At 40.3% G+C, this 19364-nt stretch overlaps 1 protein-coding gene across 1 annotated transcript; it reads right to left on the reverse strand.

Moving 5' to 3' along the window:
• Positions 1-1881: 1881 nt before the first annotated feature.
• LOC147731770 (uncharacterized) lies at positions 1882-18063 on the reverse strand. Its single transcript, XM_086956895.1, has 5 exons — positions 17901-18063; positions 13061-13096; positions 6424-6861; positions 3682-3897; positions 1882-2259 (listed from the first exon to the last, which is right to left on the reverse strand). Exons 3-5 carry the CDS (start codon positions 6859-6861, stop codon positions 1975-1977), a joined length of 939 nt encoding a protein of 312 aa, XP_086813021.1. The 5' UTR covers positions 13061-13096; positions 17901-18063; the 3' UTR covers positions 1882-1974.
• Positions 18064-19364: the final 1301 nt, after the last annotated feature.

Here is a 19364-nt window from a genome sequence, read left to right on the forward strand (position 1 = left end):
TGAGTGAGTATGAGGGTGAGTGAAGGTGAGAGTGAGTGAGAATGAGGGGGAGTTGTTGATGGTGAGTGAGGATGAGTGAGGGTGAGGAATTGAGGGTGAGTGAGGGTGAGAGGCTGAGGGTGAGTGAGGTGTTGAGGGTGAGGTGTTGAGTGCGATTGAGGATGAGTGATAGTGAGGGTGTGTGATGTGTTGATGTTGACTGAGGGTGAGGCATTGATGGTGAGTGAGGGTGAGGTGTTGAGGCTGAGGGTGAAGAGCTGAGGGTGAGTGGGTGAGGCGTTGAGGGTGAGGCATTGAGGATGATAGAGAGTGAGGTTCTGAGGGTGAGGGTGTGAGTGTGGGTGAGGCGTTGAGGCTGAGTGAGGGTGAGGTGTTGAGCGTTATTGTTGATGAGTGAGAGTGAGTGTGAGTGAGGAGTAAAGGGTGAGTTGTTTAGGGTGAGTGAAGTGTTGCTGTTGTGGTAAGTGTTTGTTTATAGTTGTAGTGTGATAGTGTGTTGACGATGAGTGAGGGTGAATGAGGGTGATGTTTTGAGTGTGAGTGAGGGTGAGTGAGGGTGAGTGAGTATGAGAGTGATTTGTTGAGTGTGAGGTGTAGAGGGTGATTGATGATGATTGAGATTGAGGGTGAGTGAGGAGTTAAGGGTGAGGTGTTGAGGGTGAGTGAAGTGAGGGTGAGTGAAGTGTTGCTGTGTTGGTAAGTATTTGTTTGTTGTTGTAGTGTGATAGTGTGTTGACGGTGAGTGAGGGTAAATGAGGATGAGGTGTTGAGGGTGAGTGAGTATGAGGGTGAGGTGTTGATGGTGAGTTTTTGAGGGTGAGTGAGGATGAGTGTGGGTGAGGTGTTGAGGGTGAGGAGTTGAGGGTGAGTGAGGCTGAGGTACTGAGGGTGAGTGAGGTATTGAGGGTGAGGTGTTGAGAGTATTGAGGATGAGTGAGAGTGAGGGTGAGTGATGTGTTGATGGTGAGTTGTTGAGGGTGAGGTGTTGAGGGTGAGTGAGAGTGACGTGTTGTAGGTGAGGGTGAGGGGCTGAGGGTGAGTGTTGGTGAGGCGTTGAGGGTGAGTGAGGGGTTAAGGGTGAGGCGTTGAGGGAGAGGTGTTGAGAGCGAGGGTGATTGAGTGTTTGAGGGTGCAGGGTGGAGGGTGAGTGAGGGTGAGGTGTTGATGGTGAGTGAAGATGTTTGAGGCTGATGGTGATGTGTTGAGGGTGAGTGAGGATGAGGTGTTGAGGGAGAGTGAGTGTGAGGTGTTGAGGGTGAGTGAGTGTAATTCAGGGTGGGTGATGAGTTGAGGGTGAGTGAGTGTGAGAGAGGGTGTTATTGACAAATGTGAGTGTTTTGCATGTGTGACTCGTTATTGTAAAGTGTGTTTGTATTTGTGTATGTTGTTGTGGTAGAATGATGCTGTTGCGGTGGTGTAGAGTGATGTTGGTGTGTTGATGAGTGTTGTTACTGAGGTGCTTCCTAATGCTGTAGTTGTGAAGTGTTGATGATGAGTTGTGCTGTGTTAGTGTTCAACTATTACCACCACAGCATAACTCATTCCAACAACAGTTGCACTTCTCCCAACAACCTAATTTGTGATGTCCACCAATGGAACACGCATCAATACCACCTTAACATTCGGCCCCCCACAGTAACATTGCTCAACAACACAGCATAACTCAGCACCAGCACAGGCGTCTTTAGCTCAACAGTCTCATTCATACATAATACTGTAGTGCGTGTAAGCTACAAAGTATGTGTAATTTGTATATGTTTTTCTAATGTCAAATGGATTGGCTAAATCTTGTATGTGGGTGTGACTATGTTGTATAAATGGAGTGTCTTAGTTATAATTTGCCTTTCGAATAGAAAAAATCACCATAGAAGTAGTAAAATTTGTATTACACACTTGTTTATTTTTTATAAAAAAACACAAATATTTATTGTTTAACTTTGTACAAAAAAAAGATATCCTGGCAACATGCAAAATTTACTCAGAACATATTTCATCGTCTTTTTCTTTAAGAATCTTTATGATTTGCCCATTACAAAAGACAACTTCAAAATTTTGTGGCAAAAAATGGACAAGGGCATCTCCGATGTTCTCAACGTCCTCATCTAACATAAACCATTTAATTAAGATCTCGTTTTCGATGGGCATCGATTGCAATTCGTCTGTGTTTGTCACTTTTATTGTGATGATACTTGTTTGCTCAGTAGAGCTTTCAACACCATAAATTAGAATGTCCATCTTTTCCTCTGGTGGGGCTGTTACCTGTTGAGAGAAAAGAAAAGCAATAATTATTTTTAAAATGTGTATACTTTATTTTTTGTGTAAGGCCTATAGTGGTTGAAAGGGACAGAGTTGTTGAAAGGGACACATTGGGTGAAATGGACTGAGTAGGTGAAAGGGTCCCAGTTGTTGATAGAGTTTGAGTGGGTGATAGGTCGAGACTGGGTGATAGGTGGTGGTAATAATTTTTTTGTGTGGTTGTAGTGTCATAGTGTGTTGAGGGTGAGTGAGGGTGAGATGTTGAGGGTGAGTGAGGGTGAGGCGTTGAGGGTGAGTGAGATTGAGGGTGAGTTAGTGTTTGAGGATGAGTGAGAGTGAGGGTAAGTAAGGGGCTGATGGGGATGTTTTGAGCGTGATTGAAGTGGTGTAGTGGTGCTAAGTTTTGGTGTGGTTGTAGTGTGATAGTGTGTTGAGGGTGAGTGAGTATGAGGGTGAGTGAGAGTGAGAGTGAGTGAGAATGAGGGGGAGGTGTTGAGGGTGAGTGAGGATGAGTGAGGGTGAGGAGTTGAGAGTGAGTGAGGGTGAGGGGCTGAGGGTGAGTGAGGTGTTGAGAGTGAGGTGTTGAGTGTGATTGAGGATGAGTGAGAGTGATGTTGAGTGATGTGTTGAGATTGACTGAGGGTGAGCCGTTGAGTGTGAGTGAGAGTGAGGTGTTGAGGCTGAGGGTGAGAAGCTGAGTGTCAGGGTGAGTGTGGCTGAGGCGTTGAGGGTGACTGAGGGTGAGGTGTTGAGGGTGATTGAGGATGAGTGAGTGTGAGGAGTTAAGGGTGAGGTGTTTAGGGTGAGTGAAGTGTTGTTGTGGTGGTAAGTGTTTTTTTGTAGTTGTAGTGTGATAGTGTGTTGACGGTAAGTGAGGGTAAATGAGGGTGATGTTGTGAGGGTGAGTGAGTATGAGAGTGGTGTTGAGTGTGAGATGTTGAAGGTGATTGATGATGATTGAGATTGAGGTTGAGTGAGGAGTTAAGGGTGAGGTGTTGAGGGTGAGTTAAGTGTTGCTGTGGTGGTAAGTATTTGTTTGTTGTTGTAGTGTGATAGTGTGTTGACGGTGAGTGAGGGTGAATGAGCGTGAAGAGTTGAGGGTGAGTGAGTATGAGGGTGAGGTGTTGATGGTGAGTTGTTGAGGGTGAGTGAGTATGAGAGTGGGTGATAAGTCTAGAGTGGGTGATAGGCCTAGAGTGTGTGAAAGAGCCAGAGTTGTTGAAAGGTTCCGAGTAGGTGAAAGCTCCCGAGTGGGTGAAAGCTCCCGAATGGGCGAAAGGTCCCAAGTGGCTGAAATGTCCAGAGTGGGTAAAATGTCCAGAGTGGGTGGAAGGGGCAGAGTGGGTGAAAGGGCAAGACTGGGTGCAATTCCAAGAGTGGCTGAAAAGAGATAATTGCAAAACTTTGTTTGTTCGTTGTGCTTACCTCCATTTTGCTATGGCGCGTTGTATTCAATATTTTTTGGCAATTGAATTCATGTACAGTGACATGAGTCAGGGTCACATATTTCCCAAGATGTATTTTAAATAGTGACGCTTCTCTCCACAGTGTCACTTTTATATCATCAGTTGCATCTTTTATTGTAATGGATTTGAGTGGGGTATCTTGCCCATTGATAAACACCGTTTTTGCGTCCTCTTCCTACACAAAAAGAAAGCATTCTATTAAATAGTGATTGTAAAAACAGATATTACTAGTGCATTGTCTGAAAGGCTATATAATGTATCATATTTAACGACCCAAATGAACCTCCTTTCTAAAAGATTGAAATGTTTCTTGTAAAAAATGGCCTTGTACATAGTACTTTTTTTTGTAGTATACACCAAAGCACTGGCATCTTATATTTTTCAAAAGTTGTACTTGCTACTATGTGTGAAGAGTGCATAATCAAAAATGTGTCCAGTTAGTTTTTGAAGTTACTAAAGGTGTAATGTGTGTGTAAGTGAACTATGCATTTTTTAAGTAGACATGATGACATGAGTGAGTGTGATGGTGAGGTGTTGAGTGTGAGGAGTTGATGGGGAGTGAGGGTGAGTGAGGATGAGGTGTTACGTGAGGGTGAGGTTGAATGTAAATGAGGGTGGGTGAGGGTGAGAGGGTGAGGGTGAGAGTTTGAAGGTGAGTGAGGGTGAGAAGTTGAGGGTGAGTAACGATGAGCGTGAGTGTGAGTGAGGCTGAGTAAGGCAAGTATGCATATTTTTAGTAGACCTGATGACATGAGTGAGGGTGTGGGTGAGGGTGAGTTATTGAGGGTGAGGTGGTGAGTGAGGGTGGGGTTGAGGGTGAGTGAGGACGATGTGTTACGTGAGGGTGAGTGTGAGTGAGGCCGAGTTAGGGGGAGGCGTTGAGGGTGAGTGAGAGTGAGGGAGTGTTGAGGCTGAAAGATTGAATGTGAGAAGTTGAAGGTGAGTAAGGATGAGTGTGAGTGTGGGTGAGTGAGGGTGATTAATTGAGTGAGGGTGAGGTGTTGATGTTGAGGCTGAGGTGTTGAGGTGTTGAGTGAGGGTGACTGAGGAGTTGAGTGAGAAGTGTTGACTTTTTGAGGGGGAGGTGTTGAGGGCGAGTGAGGGTGAGTGAGGGTGATTGAGTGAGAGGTGTTGAGGGTGATTGAGGGTGATTGAGATTAAGGCTGAGTGAGGCATTAAGGGTGAATTGTTGAGTGTGAGGTGTTGTGTGTGAATGAGGGTGAGGTGTTGAGAGTTATTGAGGGTGAGAAGTTGAGGGTGAGTAAGGATGATGCTAAGTGAGGGTGAGTCATTGATGTTGATTGTGAGGCTGAGGTGTTGAGGTGTTGAGTGAGAGTGAGTGAGTATTTGAGGGAGAAGGGTAGAGTTTTAGAGTGGGAGGTGTTGAGGGCTAGTGAGGGTGATTGAGGCTGAGTGAGGAGGAGGTGTTGAGGGTGATCTCGGCTGAGTGAGATTGAGGGTGAGTGAGGCATTAAAATTGAATTGTTGAGGGTGAGGTGTTGAGTGAGAGTGAGAGTTGGGTGTTGAGGGTGAGTGATGTTGACTGAGGGTGAGGCATTGATGTAAAGACAGTATTTGTGTACTTTTGGTAAACCCAAAAAGAACAATTCTACAAAATAGTGACAGTAAAAAAACATAGTAGTAGTGCATTGTATCACTGGTAATATAATGTATTATATTTCACGACCCAAATGAACATACTTTCTACCATAGTGCAATTTTTTTTTAGTAAAAATTGTCATTGTGGAGAGTACTTGAATTTGTAATATACCCCAAAGTACTCACATATTATATATCTCAAAACTATCCCTTTATACATAGTGTGAAAGAGTGTGAAAGAGTGTCTAATGCAAGCTTTTTTGATGTTGTCCGTGATGTTACTAAGGGCCCGATGTAGGTAAATCCCATTTTTGTATGTAGGTACCAACATCTGGATTCATTACAGAATCCTTAACAAATCTTTAATTACCAAATCGGTAAATAGCGAATAGGTAATGCGCATTAATTCATATGGGTTTTGAAGGACATAGGAATGATTAGGCATTACCGAATCGGTATTTACTGAATCTGTAATTAAAGAATTATGAAGGGTGCAGGTGGTGTCACTTTGACACCCTCCTGCACCGGCAAAAAAGGCACAGGTGCCATGTGGCAAGCATACCTGCTGTAAGGGCAGGTCTGCCTGTCACATGCCATAGGTATTTTACCCTGGATTTGTATTCCATGGTAAAATACCGATTGTGTAAGCCATGTACAGAAGGTACATTGCCTACCTACATTACATTTCAGTTAATTTTATTGAATCTGTAAATCTACCGTTTTGGTTAATAAACAGATTTGCTAAAGTTACCTAAAATGTGCCCCTACATCTCAATAGCCCTTTACCGATGTGAAACGGGCCAAAATTTTTTTTTTTTGGCCGATTGGGATCGCTAAAGGGCTACCTACACCGGGCCCCTAAATGTGTAATTTGTGTGTAAGCCAACTATGCATTTTTGTACTAGACATGATGACATGTTTGTGTTGATACATCTGGCACATATTGTCCCTGAAACAGTCGTCAGACTATTTATACTTGCAATTTCGAAAAAGCACAAATACATAAGATATGTCATTTACAATCCTAATAAGTCCAACTCTTCCACTGCAAGACAATATTTTTTTTTAGTTGACATGATAACATGTTTGTGTTCATACTTACGGCAATTATTGTCCCTGAAACGGTCATCAGGCTTTTTAGACTTGCCCGTTTTATTTCCTTGATGGGAGAAGCCGATGGTGCAGGCGGATGCAAAATGTTGTTTGCTTGTTGGATCAGGCCCTCCTCGATTGTCATTGCGGGAAATTTGGTTACTTTAGTTTGTTTTGTAATTAAAATTGTTTTGTTTTTGAGAATAAAGTTCCGTATCAGTAGTCCACAGTTTATTTTCGTTTGCTCATATAAATTTTCTTGGTAACAAGTACATTTAATTGTTCCAGTTTTATCTGCTAAAGCCAAATGGAATAAAATTTTCTGCTCTTGTTTAGCATTTTTGTACGTAGTTTTCCCTGAGCAGCTGATGACATTAACTCTTATTGGTTTCTGGTATGGTTTGTTGTCATCAGTATTAATGTTCATTATTTCTTCAATAGACATCATCTGAAATAGAAAATGTGATATAACATGTTAAATACAAACCCATATTGGTTTATGATCACTGTAATAGCATTCTAAAGTACCATAGTTGTGTAGTTGGTCATTTGTATATATATGATCTAAAATGGATTGGTAGTTAGTTGTGTAACTGTTAATGAGTTGTTGACATTGTAATTTTGTTTCAAAGAATCCAAGTAATTGCTTGCTGTTTGCATTTGTTTGAGATACATCCACATTGAAATCCCCTATAATAATCAATTTGTGCATGGGGTAAAAATCCGTAATATTAGTGATGAAATCAAAAAGAGAAGTTATACTTTTTAGGGGTGGTTTGTATAAAATAATAATAAGGTAATCTGTGTTATCAATCTGTAGAGTAAAATGTAAAATGTCTATCCCTTCAAGTGTCTCATAAATAGGCAATATAAATAAATCTTTTTTGTAGTACATAATCATTCCATGGTTTGTGTTGTATGTATGAAATTTATCAAATATAATGTGATGATATTGTTCTATACTGAAATCATTAGCTGTAGCATTTCTTGTAGTGTTGATCTCAGTTAAGCAAATAATGTCTGCTTGTAATATATTCCTATCCGCTACCATAGATGAAAAATTTTTCTGTAGTGATCTTATATTGTGTGCAATGATATTGAAATGTGCACTGTATGTATGTAACTGTGGGATATGTATTTCAAGTGGCATTTCTGTCCTTAATCTGTGCATTTCCTCATTAACTTGTGGATGTACTACAATTTTACGTTCATCAAAATTGTGTACATAGACATTTTGTATTGATTTTGCCCTGCTAATAGCAACATAATGCAAATGATGAATCTTGCTGTTATTAAAGTGTATATAAAGTGGTTCAAGAGTTGCACCTTGTGTGCGATGTATAGTGCGTGCTGATGCTTGGCGTAAAGGAAATTGCTTCCGTATAATGGTAATAAATTTCTTAGTGTATTGGAAATGTCTAGCTATAGCATGTATTGGTGTCCATGTATTTTGTGTTTGTGAATGAAATAAGTGTTTATATTGTTGTCTGGTTGTTTCTCCTATAGTGGGATTGTCAAATAACAACCAAACAATAATAGGTGTATTGTTAATCAATTCTACTAATTGTACAACACCAGTTGCGCCATTTGTTAAACCATCATTGACATCCACATTGCAACTTAAATCATAACGAAGTTGTAAGGCAATGTGTAATGTATGTGAAAGGCCCATTGTTTTCTGTGGATCTTTGGGCAGTTGCTTAAGAATCGTTTTTTTCACACTTTCAGACAAATCAGAACTAACAGTATCGCTTGCTACTGTTATGTAGACAGGATAATCTTTGCAATGTTGTTCTAAAACCTTTTTGTTAATTTCATTAACTTCTAGATTAGTTGACATGATATATGGAATTGTTTCTAATAAAGTCTCATCAGGTTGTATTTCCCTTTGCTTAATTTGTGAAATATCTTCTTCAGTATGCTTGCCTTCTCTCAATCTGTTTAGTAATTCAGCAAATTGTAGATCTTCTTTTTGGCGCATAATTTTTGTTAATTCAAAAATTTTAAAATGTTCTTTCCACAAGTTAGCACTTAAAGGACCATACATTTGTGTCGAATCCTGAAAAATGTATCTGTCAAATACAGGTTTTAATTGGTAAAAGTCACCAATGGCTAAAATAGAAATTCCTCCAAATGGTTCATTAGATGATTTAATTTCTTGAAGCCTGTTATGTATAAAATTCAACATATTGTGGCCTACCATTGAAATTTCATCAATAATAACAACTCTAACATGCATCATTTCCATTTGTAGAGCAGTTCTATGTTCATGACTCAGTTGTTTATAAGACAAACTTTGCGACACAGGTATTTTGAAAGTGCTATGCAGTGTTTTGCCATTAATATTATGGGCAGCCTTTCCTGTTGGAGCAGTAAGTAAGATATAAACATTATCCGGATTTTCACCGGCCTTAGTGTTATAGTAGCGTAGTAAAGTTTGATAAAGTGCAGATATTACAAAACTTTTCCCAACACCAGCCCCTCCAGTGCAAAAAGTATAGCATGGAGTGCTAGTAGTTTTAAACCAATGCAAGTGATGGTAAACAAAGTTAAGTTGTTCTTCCGTTAAGTTTTGCATAAGTTGTTGGTATTTTTCATTGGGTAAAAGAACGTTAGTTGATCTTTGTTCTTCAGTTGTAGTTCTAATTCCTAAATCTAGAGCCAAATCATATCTATTATTATGTTCTGGATTTTGGTCTTCTGTCTGTATATTCACAGTTGGTGATAGAGGAGGTGAAATGACATTTTCATGAGACTGTTCATGAATAATGTTTGTAAGTTCACCATGCTGTTTGTTATAGATTTTTAGTTGTGTGTCAACAAATGTTTTAACTTCCAGATACCTATCATAGTAAGTTTCCTTGTTGATTAGTATTTTTTCTTCTTCCCTCCATGGATAGTGCAACATTAATATTTCTCTATAATACTCTTCCGGTTCATTATTTTTGCTAAATCTGCAAAAGCGTATTATTTTCCCTTGTCTGCGCTTATTTAAAGCATAATCATAATTATGTTTCTGTTGTTTATTTCCGTCACTACATTCTATTTCTAATTCTTCCTCATCTGAGCTGTAAAAGTTTTGTTCTGCAAGTAAATCTTCGCAATCATTTATTTCTTTCCCATGTGTTTTTTTCTTCACATAGTTGAAATTAGCCGCATAGTCTGCTAACGTGCACATCTCTAATGATTGTGGCCGTTTGCAGTACTTAATAATAATATTTTCACATTGAATGTCAGTGGAATTTTCGGGCAAGTTATTAATAGTTTCGATATCACGCATTAAATAAGTTCTTTTCTCTGGACGGCTAGTATTAATAAATACAAATGATCGTGAGCTTTTCCGTAATGGTATTTGAAGAATTAGATATGCTGCTTCTTGAGCACTAATTTCTGTGCAGTTGAGGAATTTGTTCCCTATGTGTTTAAGTTGATCTTTGATATTACTATTGCTTGGTACCTCTTTAGCAGCTTGCGCTAGAAGTTTGCTAATTCCTCTTTGCGATTTACTAATATATGAGATAATATAGACTGCACAAGCATAAGGGTCTAGTATAAACTGCAAGTCTATATTTGCTCGCCAAGCTTCTAAAAGAGTACTATTGTAGTTATTGATGAAGCATTCGGCTGGTGTTCTTTTTAAAAAAATAGTAGTTTTTTGTAAGCTAGTTTGTATAGAAGTAATATATTCTTTATCATCCATTTTAATGAAGTCCAAAAATTCCTCAAAAGAAAGTGTATTAAAAGTAGTATTATTCATAGCTTCATGTATTATTTTCATATTATCTTGCCATTGGTTATTTGTCTCCTCCAGTGTTAATGGCTCTAATATGAGCGTTCTTGACATTGGATATTTGGGATATTGATATTTGCATGTCCGTTGCTGTTTACGTCTGCAATTTTTGGTGTGACCATGCCTTTGTAGATTTATTAACGGTTGTAAAACAGGGTTTTCAGACTTATGACAAGTGATATATTTGTCAATAAAGCTATTGACTTCTTCCACTGGTGAAACACCATACAATGGTGCTTTGTTTACCCAGAGTAATGCATGTATATGTGGAGAACCTCTCTGTTGGAATTCGACTCTGTAAAAGTAGTCTACTATTTCCCCAATTGGATTAGTGCCATTCAGCAAAACACAATTAAAGAATTTCCTAACTTGATAGTCAAACTGTCTTGCACATGTTATTGGATCTTCTTGTATTAATTTACTTTTAGTTTCCCAAGACATGTTTAAGAATTCTTCCTCTGTACATTCCTGTAAGTTTCTAACTCTCAATAGTATATTTATTAAATGGTGCCATTTTGTTTCTGCAGCAGATAATGTCAAAAAGAAAGTGGGAATGCCAAGTTGCCTTATCATAGCAAAAATATCTTTTTTGCAACCTTCCCAATATGGAGGTGAACTGCGTATAGTTTTTAATACTTTGTACCCCTCATTGAACTGTAAAACATTGGCAATATTACATTTAATGTCTTTAGCAGTTATTTTATTCCCATCTGTAAAATGTTTTCTGATGGAAATGTTGATTTTACCATGGATCTGCTTAATATGTAATTTCTTCAGTTTAAAAAAGACATTAGTAATAGATTTAGCGACTCTTCTATCATAACTCCTTAACTCTGCTTGGCAAATAGTACTATAATGTACCGGTATGTGTCTTTCCTTATTGTTAGGTCTTCGTTCACCACAAAAAATAGTAGGGAAAGCCAAAAACTCTGAATCTTTATCCTCATATAAACCTCTTGGCGTGTTATGTTCAGCTGGAGCGAAACTTAACACATTCAGCGAATTACTAGTAATAGTTTCATTTGTTAACATAGTATCCAAATTTCCAGCTTCTATGTTGTCCGAACTATCAGATGAATTGTTTGTTTCAGAAGTCTCATTGTGAGATTCTATTTCTGGAGGTATATACTCCCAGTCAGGGTTAATGGTAACACCATATTCATTAAACATTCGACTATTTTTCGCTAGCCATGTAGCTGCCTTTTTTACTGTATTTGGTCTAATATTCTCATAATGTGTATATGATTTATAGATTAATTTCCTTTTTAATTTCACTGGGATTGTCATGGCGTCATTAATTTGCCTTGGTAAAATTGTAACAGTTGTCATAACATCTGCAGGTACATTAACTACTGCACCTGATAATGATTTTTGAAAACCGCGTGGCAGACTCCGAATTTGTAAGAATGGTATCCTAGGTGAAACTAATCTTTCTTCTAAATCATATAATTCTAATTCAACTGGTACATTTGGGAAGCCCATGCCATTTACAATTGAACATGGTGGTATTTTGTTTTTGCGAATGTAATAATAGCAAGTCTTACAAATAAAAGTTGTTTTCTTGTTACTAATGTTACACTCGTTGAAAATTTCGGATTGGCTAACACTGCGTATATTTAGCAACGTTTGTTTATGCCACAGTTGATTGCAAAGAGTACAAATGTACTCTGGCCCATGCAATATTTCCCGGTGGAATTTGCGAATGATTGTATGGATTTGTTTACCTCGTTTCTGTCTTTGGCCTTGCGTGAAGATGGGTATGTTATTATCAGTAGCACTTAGTTGACTGTTGGTAATGTCTTCTTCAGCTGTATTAATTTTTTTTCTTTGTACAACTGTAGTTGGACATGTACTTGAATCCCTTTTTCTTTTCCGAGACTGTTTATTTGTTCCCTGGATAGCTTTACTATTACCTGGTAATTGTGGTAAATGATTGCTATTGCTATTCCCTCCCTTACTTGTATTCTGTAAATGATCAGAAGACATTGATGTTGATGTTATCGTCTGATTAGGAGTACATTCAGTAGTATGTACCCAAATTTTTCTTTCTTGCGGCAGTTGACTATTTTTTTTGTGCACAGTAAGTGCTTTTGTAAAGGATTTTCTTTGAATGACTTTTATATCTATTGGTGTTAATTCAAATTGGACACATTGCTCAGCCTGATGTTTTAAGTTATATGCTAGTTTCATAACATATTGAATTAGCCCTTCAAACGAATTAAATGCAATTGTAACACATGTTCCGTTTGAATGAGGCATGCCTTCATGGTCCCTACTATGTGAATCAAATACAAAGTATGATTGCATATGTTTGAAAATAGCTATTACATAAACATTCATACAAAGTAGAACACCACAGTGCTTCTTAATAGTAACATTTAATGCTGTGCTAATATCTGGGTAGGCTTTATCAAAACGTTTAAGGACATCACCGTAGTAAGCATTCCGTAGCAAAAGTGAATATATCTCTTGATTGTGGTCTATATACCTTGGCAGGTCATCTGGATGCATAAGTGTTTCTTTGTTAATAGAATGCATTTGGAGATATAAAGCGTCCCCACGGTCCATTATATAATGCAGATCATTAGAGTTCCAAGTAGTTACTGGCTTGCATAAATTGTGCAAGACAGCAAAAGCACTATTTGGTAAGCATTGCTTACCTTGTGATTTGCTATTAAATTTGCTATTCCCTTGATGGTAACTTGCTTTTAAGCATTTCTGCATCTTCAAAGTTATACTGAAATGTTGTTATCAACAAATGTAAATTGAGAAGGTTTGTGAACTAAAAAATTTTTTAGGGGACTGTAAGGTATGAACTTTTAACAATTTTTAAACGAAGTGGCAAAGTAGTATTTACCTTAACTTCTGTTTCTTTTGTTGTTGTTTGAATAATCTGAAAGTTGAAAAAAAACATATTGTTTAGAATATATTTCTCCGAATTTTTGCCATAAAAGACACATTAGCATGTAAATAGTCTTTTAAAGACCTGTTAAGAGCTCTAGTGCTGCTGTGAGTGTATGTGCCACGGCTGGCACACAGGCAGGGTGAGATGATAGAGGGAGAGAGAGGGAGTGGGAGGAAAAGGGGGACAGAGAGAGAGTGAGTGAGTGCGTGAAAAGTTAATACTGAGAGACATTAAAAAATGTGTGTGTGTGTGTTATGTGTTGCATTGAATCAGAGAATGGATGAGGTGTGAGGAAGGTAAAGGGAGTGAGAGGGAGAGTGATAGGAAGTGAGACGGGGATGGAGGGAGGGAGAGAGAGGGAGAGGGAGACAGAGGGATTAACAAAGTTAGAGTGAGAAAGAGGAAGGCAAGAGAGAGGGAGGGGGAGCTAGAGAAGGAGAGAGAGGGTGAGTGTAGGTGAGGGGTTGAGGGTGAATGAGGATGAAATGTTGAGGGTGTGAGTGTGAGGGTGAGGTGTTGATTGTTGTTGAGGTGAGGTGGTGAGGGTGAGGGTGAGGGTGAGTGAGGGGGAGGGGATGAGGGTGAGTGAGGGTGAGGGTGAGGGTGAGTGAGGGTGACGGTTTGATGGTGAGTAATGGTGAGGGTGAGTGAGGATGACATGTTGAGGGTAAGTGAGCATGAGGGTGAGTGAGCATGAGGGTGAGTGAGCATGAGGGTGAGTGAGCATGAGGGTGAGTGAGCATGAGGGTGAGTGAGGATGGTGTGAGTGAGTGTGAGTGAGGGTGAGGGGTTGAGGGTGAGTGAAGGTAGATTAGACTTAGAGATTGAGGGTGAGTGATGGTGAGAAGCTGAGGGTGAGTAAGGATGAGGCTGAGTGTGGGTGAGTGGGAATGAGGTGTTGTGGGTGAGTGAGGTGTTGAGGGTGAGTGAGGCTGAGGTGTTGAAGTGTTGAGTGAGAGTGAGGGTGAGTGAGGAGTTGAAGGAGAAGTGTTGAGGGTGTGTGTGTGAGGTGTTGAGGGCTAGTGATGCTCATTTTTATGTTGTTGCTGTCACCCCAAGCCTTAACCACTGACCCTGCCCCCACCGATGCGGTCATTGGACACTAAGTAAACATTACATTTTGCCCCTGAGAGAAAGATTGTGAGTAGGCATGTAATAGAGTGTGTGTGTGAAAGTGTCCTTGTTCGTGGAATGTGTGTATGAAAATTTTGTTGTGGTGTGGCGAAGTGTTGGTGTACCCAGTTACTGTGGAAGTAATGTAGAAAGATAGAGAGGGAGTAAATGGGAGACAAATGGAGAGTTATGTACAAAGACAGAAAGGAAGGGAAAGTTAGGGAAAGGAAGGGAAATGGAGGGAGAGGAAGAGAAAGGGAGTGAGATGCAGGGTGATAGGGAGGGAGACGGAGAGGGAGGGAGAGAGGAGGAAGAAAAAAGTGGGAGTGAGACAGAGGGAGGAACACAGTTAGAGTGAAAGAGAGGAAGATGGGAGAGAGGGAGGGGTAGCTATAGAGAGGGAGAGAGAGCTATAGAGATGTAGGGAGTCCGAAAGAGAAAGAGAGCGCGAAAATTATGTGTATGCCGGGAGGGCTCAGTGCACGAAGCCTTCGGCTGCAGGGTCCTGTGATTAACCTCATGGTCAGTTTAATGTTGTTGCTGTTGCCCCGACCCTTAACAACTAACCCTGCCCCCACCGATGCGGTCCTTGGACACAAAGTAAACGGTACATTTTTCACCTGCTTGAAAGATTGTGATTAGCCATGTAACAGAGGTTGTTAGCGAAAGTCCCCTTGATAGTGGATTGTGTGTATGAAAAATTTGTTGTGGTGTGGCGAAGTGTTGCGAACGGATTATGACTGTACTATTCCCCCTAATGTTGTAATGTGCCTGTGACTAGTGTAGTAAGTGTATGGGCAATTTTTTTTTGGGTAGGCAGCTAATTCTGGCTTGGAATTGTTGTTGGGGATGGAGAGGGAGTGAGTGTGTGCGTGAAGAGTTAATAGTGCGAGACGTCCTGAAAAATGTGTGTGTGTGTCATCGTGTAACTTAGATTACTTCCTATATTGTATTGAATATGAAAATGAAATGAATGCGGTGTGCGTGTAATATTGAAAGTGTACACAGTTAGTGTACAAGTAATGTAGAAAGATAGAGAGGGAGTAAATGGTAGACAAATGGAGAGTTATGTACAAAGACAGAGAGGAAGGGAAAGTTAGGGAAAGGAAGGGAAATGGAGGGAGAGGAAGAGAAAGGGAGTGAGATGCAGGGTGATAGGGACGGAGACGGAGAGGGAGGGAGAGAGGAGGAAGAAAAAAGGGGGAGTGAGACAGAGGGAGGAACACAGTTAGAGTGAAACAGAGGAAGATAGGAGAGAGGGAGGGGGAGCTATAGAGAGGGAGAGAGAGCTATAGAGATGTAGGGAGACCGAAAGAGAGCGAGAAAGTTATGTGTATGCCGGGAGGGCTCAGTGCACGAAGCCTTAGGCTGCAGGGTCCTGTGATTAAGCTCATGGTCAGTTTAATATTGTTGCTGTCGCCCCGATCCTTGACAACTAACATTGCCCCCACCAATGGGGTCCTTGTACACAAAGTAAACAGTACATTTTTAACCTGCTTGAAAGATTGTGAGTAGCCATGTAATAGAGGGGGTGGGCGAAAGTCCCCTTGATAGTGGATTGAGTGTATGAAAACTTTGTTGTGGTGTGGCGAAGTGTTGAGAACGGATTCTGACTGTGCTATTCGCCCTAATGTTCCAATGTGCCTGTGAATAGTGTAGTAAGTGTAAGGTGCATTATTTTTTGGGGTAGGCAGCTAATCCTGGCGAATATGTTATTGGATGTGTGCTTGTGAAAATGTAATACTAGTAGTTGTACGAGTGGCTGTTTCTGTGTGTCAGCTTGTAACTTGGATTACTAACTGTGCAAGTAAAGCAACGAATGAATGCATTGTGCGTAAATCTTGTAAAGTGTTGCCTGTTTACGTGCAAATTAATGTTCAATTAGAACTTTTGACTGAAAGTTTGGTGCTGTAGTGGCGAAGTGCTATGATGTTACATTGCGTAGGAGTTGCACGTGTTGTATAAGGGTGGCAGTCAGTGTTTTGCCTAATGTGACAGGCTGTGTGTGATTAGTGTAAGATGCAGTGTTTTGCCTAATGTGACAGGGTGTGTGTGATTAGTGTGCTATAGAGAGGTAGGGAGACGAAGAGAGAAAGAGAGCGAAAAATTATGTCTATGCCGGGAGGGCTCAGTGCACGAAGCCTTCGGCTGCAGGGTACTGTGAATAACATCATGGACAGTTTTATGTTGTTGCTGTCGCCCCGAGCCTTAACCACTCACCCTGCCCCCACCGATGCGGTCATTGGACACTAAGTAAACATTAAATTTTGCCCCTGAGAGAAAGATTGTGAGTAGGCATGTAATAGAGTGTGTGTGTGAAAGTGTCCTTGTTCGTGGAATGTGTGTATGAAAATTTAGTTGTGGTGTGGCAAAGTGTTGGTGTAACCAGTTAATGTGCAAGTAATGTAGAAAGATAGAGAGGGAGTAAATGGGAGACAAATGGAGAGTTATGTACAAAGACAGAGAGGAAGGGAAAGGTAGGGAAAGGAAGGGAAATGGAGGGAGAGGAAGAGAAAGGGAGTGAGATGAAGGGTGATAGGGAGGGAGACGGAGAGGGAGGGAGAGAGGTGTAAGAAAAGAGGGGGAGTGAGACAGAGGGAGGAACACAGTTAGAGTGAAACAGAGGAAGACAGGAGAGAGGGAGGGGGAGCTATAGAGAGGGAGAGAGAGCTATAGAGATGTAGGGAGACCGAAAGAGAAAGAGAGCGATAAAATTATGTGTATGCCGGGAGGGCTCAGCGCACGAAGCCTTCGGCTGCAGGGTTCTGTGCTTAACCTCATGGTCATTTTAATGTTGTTGCTGTCGCCACGACCCTTGACAACTAACATTGCCTCCACCAATGCGGTCGTTGTACACAAAGTAAACAGTACATTTTTCACCTGCTTGAAAGATTGTGAGTACCCAGGTAATAGAGGGTGTTTGCGAAATTCCCCTTGATAGTGTATTGTGTGTATGAAAAGTTTGTTGTGGTGTGGCGAAGTGTTGAGAACGGATTATGACTGTACTATTCCCCCTAATGTTCCAATGTGCCTGTGAATAGTGTAGTAAGTGTACGGTCAATTTTTTTTTTGGGTAGGCAGCTAATCCAGGCTAATGTGTTATTGGATGTGTGCTTGTGAAAATGTAATACTAGTAGTTGTCCGAGTGGCTGTTTCTGTGTGTCAGCTTGTAACTTGGATTACTAACTGCAAGTAAAGCAACGAATTAATGCATTGTGCGTAAATGTTGTAAAGTGTTGCCTGTTTACATGCAAATTACTGTGCAATTAGAAGTTCTGACTGAAAGTTTGTTGCTGTAGTGGCGAAGTGACATGATGTTACATTGCGTAGGAGTTGCACGTGTTGTATAAGGGTGGCAGTCATTGTTTTGCCTAATGTGACAGGCTGTGTGTGATTAGTGTAAGATGCAGTGTTTTGCCTAATGTGACAGGGTGTGTGTGATTAGTGTGCTATAGAGAGTGAGGGAGACGAAGAGAGAAAGAGAGCGACAAAAATATGTGTATGCCGGGAGGGCTCAGTGCACGAACACTTCGCCTCCAGGGTACTGTGAATAACCTCATGGTCAGTTTTATGTTGTTGCTGTCGACCCGACCCTTAACCACTGACCCTGCCCCCACGTCGGAGTGTTAGGAACGGAAGTAAAAATTGTGTACAAGAGTGAACAGTTGGCTGTACTTACATGATATATGTTGGTGCGCAGTTTCTTTCCCCCTATCAAGGAAATGTTGAAAGCGTACCAATAACCTACAAGAGATAACAAAAAATAAACAATATGTATCTGTTGTTTTAAACCAAGGTATGACCTGTTTTAGAAATTACGTAGTCTTTTGCTAAGTATTACCATAGAAAATGAAGATTTGCAAACACACATGTCGCAGAATAATTTAACACAGGTGCAATGTTGATATAGTAACAGTTCTAATAAACGCAACTAAAAATATCAATACTGTCCCTTAGATGTATAGAAATAACACTTGCATGCACTTACGTTCTAAGATTGAATGCCGTAATTTTTCAGTGGCTGTTGGTCGATAGCAGCAAGTTCAGCGCCGTTCTGTAAGTCGAAGTTCTGTCCTCGCTGGTAAAAAGAGAGTATGACTTAAAGTGACCCGTCCCTCTGCTTAAATAGGGGGTAACGATGCAAGAATCTTTTTTTTTCTTTTTGTGTTTAAGAAAGGATCAAAGCTTTTAGTCCTTCCCTTGCCCCAAGGAAAAGTCACACTAGCTGATGTGCGCGACTTGGAAGTGTGAATGTTTGAATGTGTATGCAGATGGAGTTTCGACATAGGCGCGCCAGTAGACTTCACTGGGCAACTCCCTTAAGGCCATATAAGAATTTGCTCGGAACTCACATAGCAAAGGGCCTTTTTTTTTTTATTTACGTTAGTGTAATTGGACTTCAACTGTCTGCTCGAAGTTACACTTAAAAATGGCATATATAAAGCATCAAAAGTATACAAAGTTTCACTTAAAAACATACAACTCTTGTAATATAGTGGCTCGAAGTTGTGCCGTTTAGGTTTAGTATGAAAATACTGAAAATTGCCGCGGATGCGTCCATTAATGTGTGTGTGGCAACGTTAAAAAAAAGTGGGTGAATGAGAAAGATGGTGGATAATTTTGTTTGGCAAAAAATAAATGGAAAGACAGGTGTGGTGCTGAACGGGTCAAAGGGCGGATGCAATATTTGCCATAAAAGTTGTGTTTTCCGTTTCAGTATGAAAATAGTGAACATTGCTGCGTAAGTGGCCCTTACATGTGTCTGTGTGTATTTTTAAATACTATGGGAATTTTGGCTGTGTGTGTACGTGTTGTAAATACAGAATTTCGCTGCGGGTGCGTCCCTTAATGTAAGTCTTGTAATATACAGGCTCAAAGTTGTGGCGTTTATGTTTAGTATGAAAAGACAGGACATTGCTGCAGATGCCTCCATTAATGTGTGAGTGTCACCATAGAAATACAGTGTGAGAATGAAAAAGATGTCCGATGATTTTGTTTGCCAATAGATTAATGTAGCGATAGGTGTGGCGAAATGTTCGGAGCTGATTTATTTGCCATCAAAGTTGTGTTGTTATTTGTTGTATAAAAATAGTGAGCATTGCTAAGGATGCGGCCCTTGAATGTGTTTGTGGGTAATTTTAAA

This window comes from Lissotriton vulgaris, chromosome 2_1 (assembly GCF_964263255.1).
Source record: "Lissotriton vulgaris chromosome 2_1, aLisVul1.2, whole genome shotgun sequence".
Classification (NCBI taxonomy): domain Eukaryota; kingdom Metazoa; phylum Chordata; class Amphibia; order Caudata; family Salamandridae; genus Lissotriton; species Lissotriton vulgaris.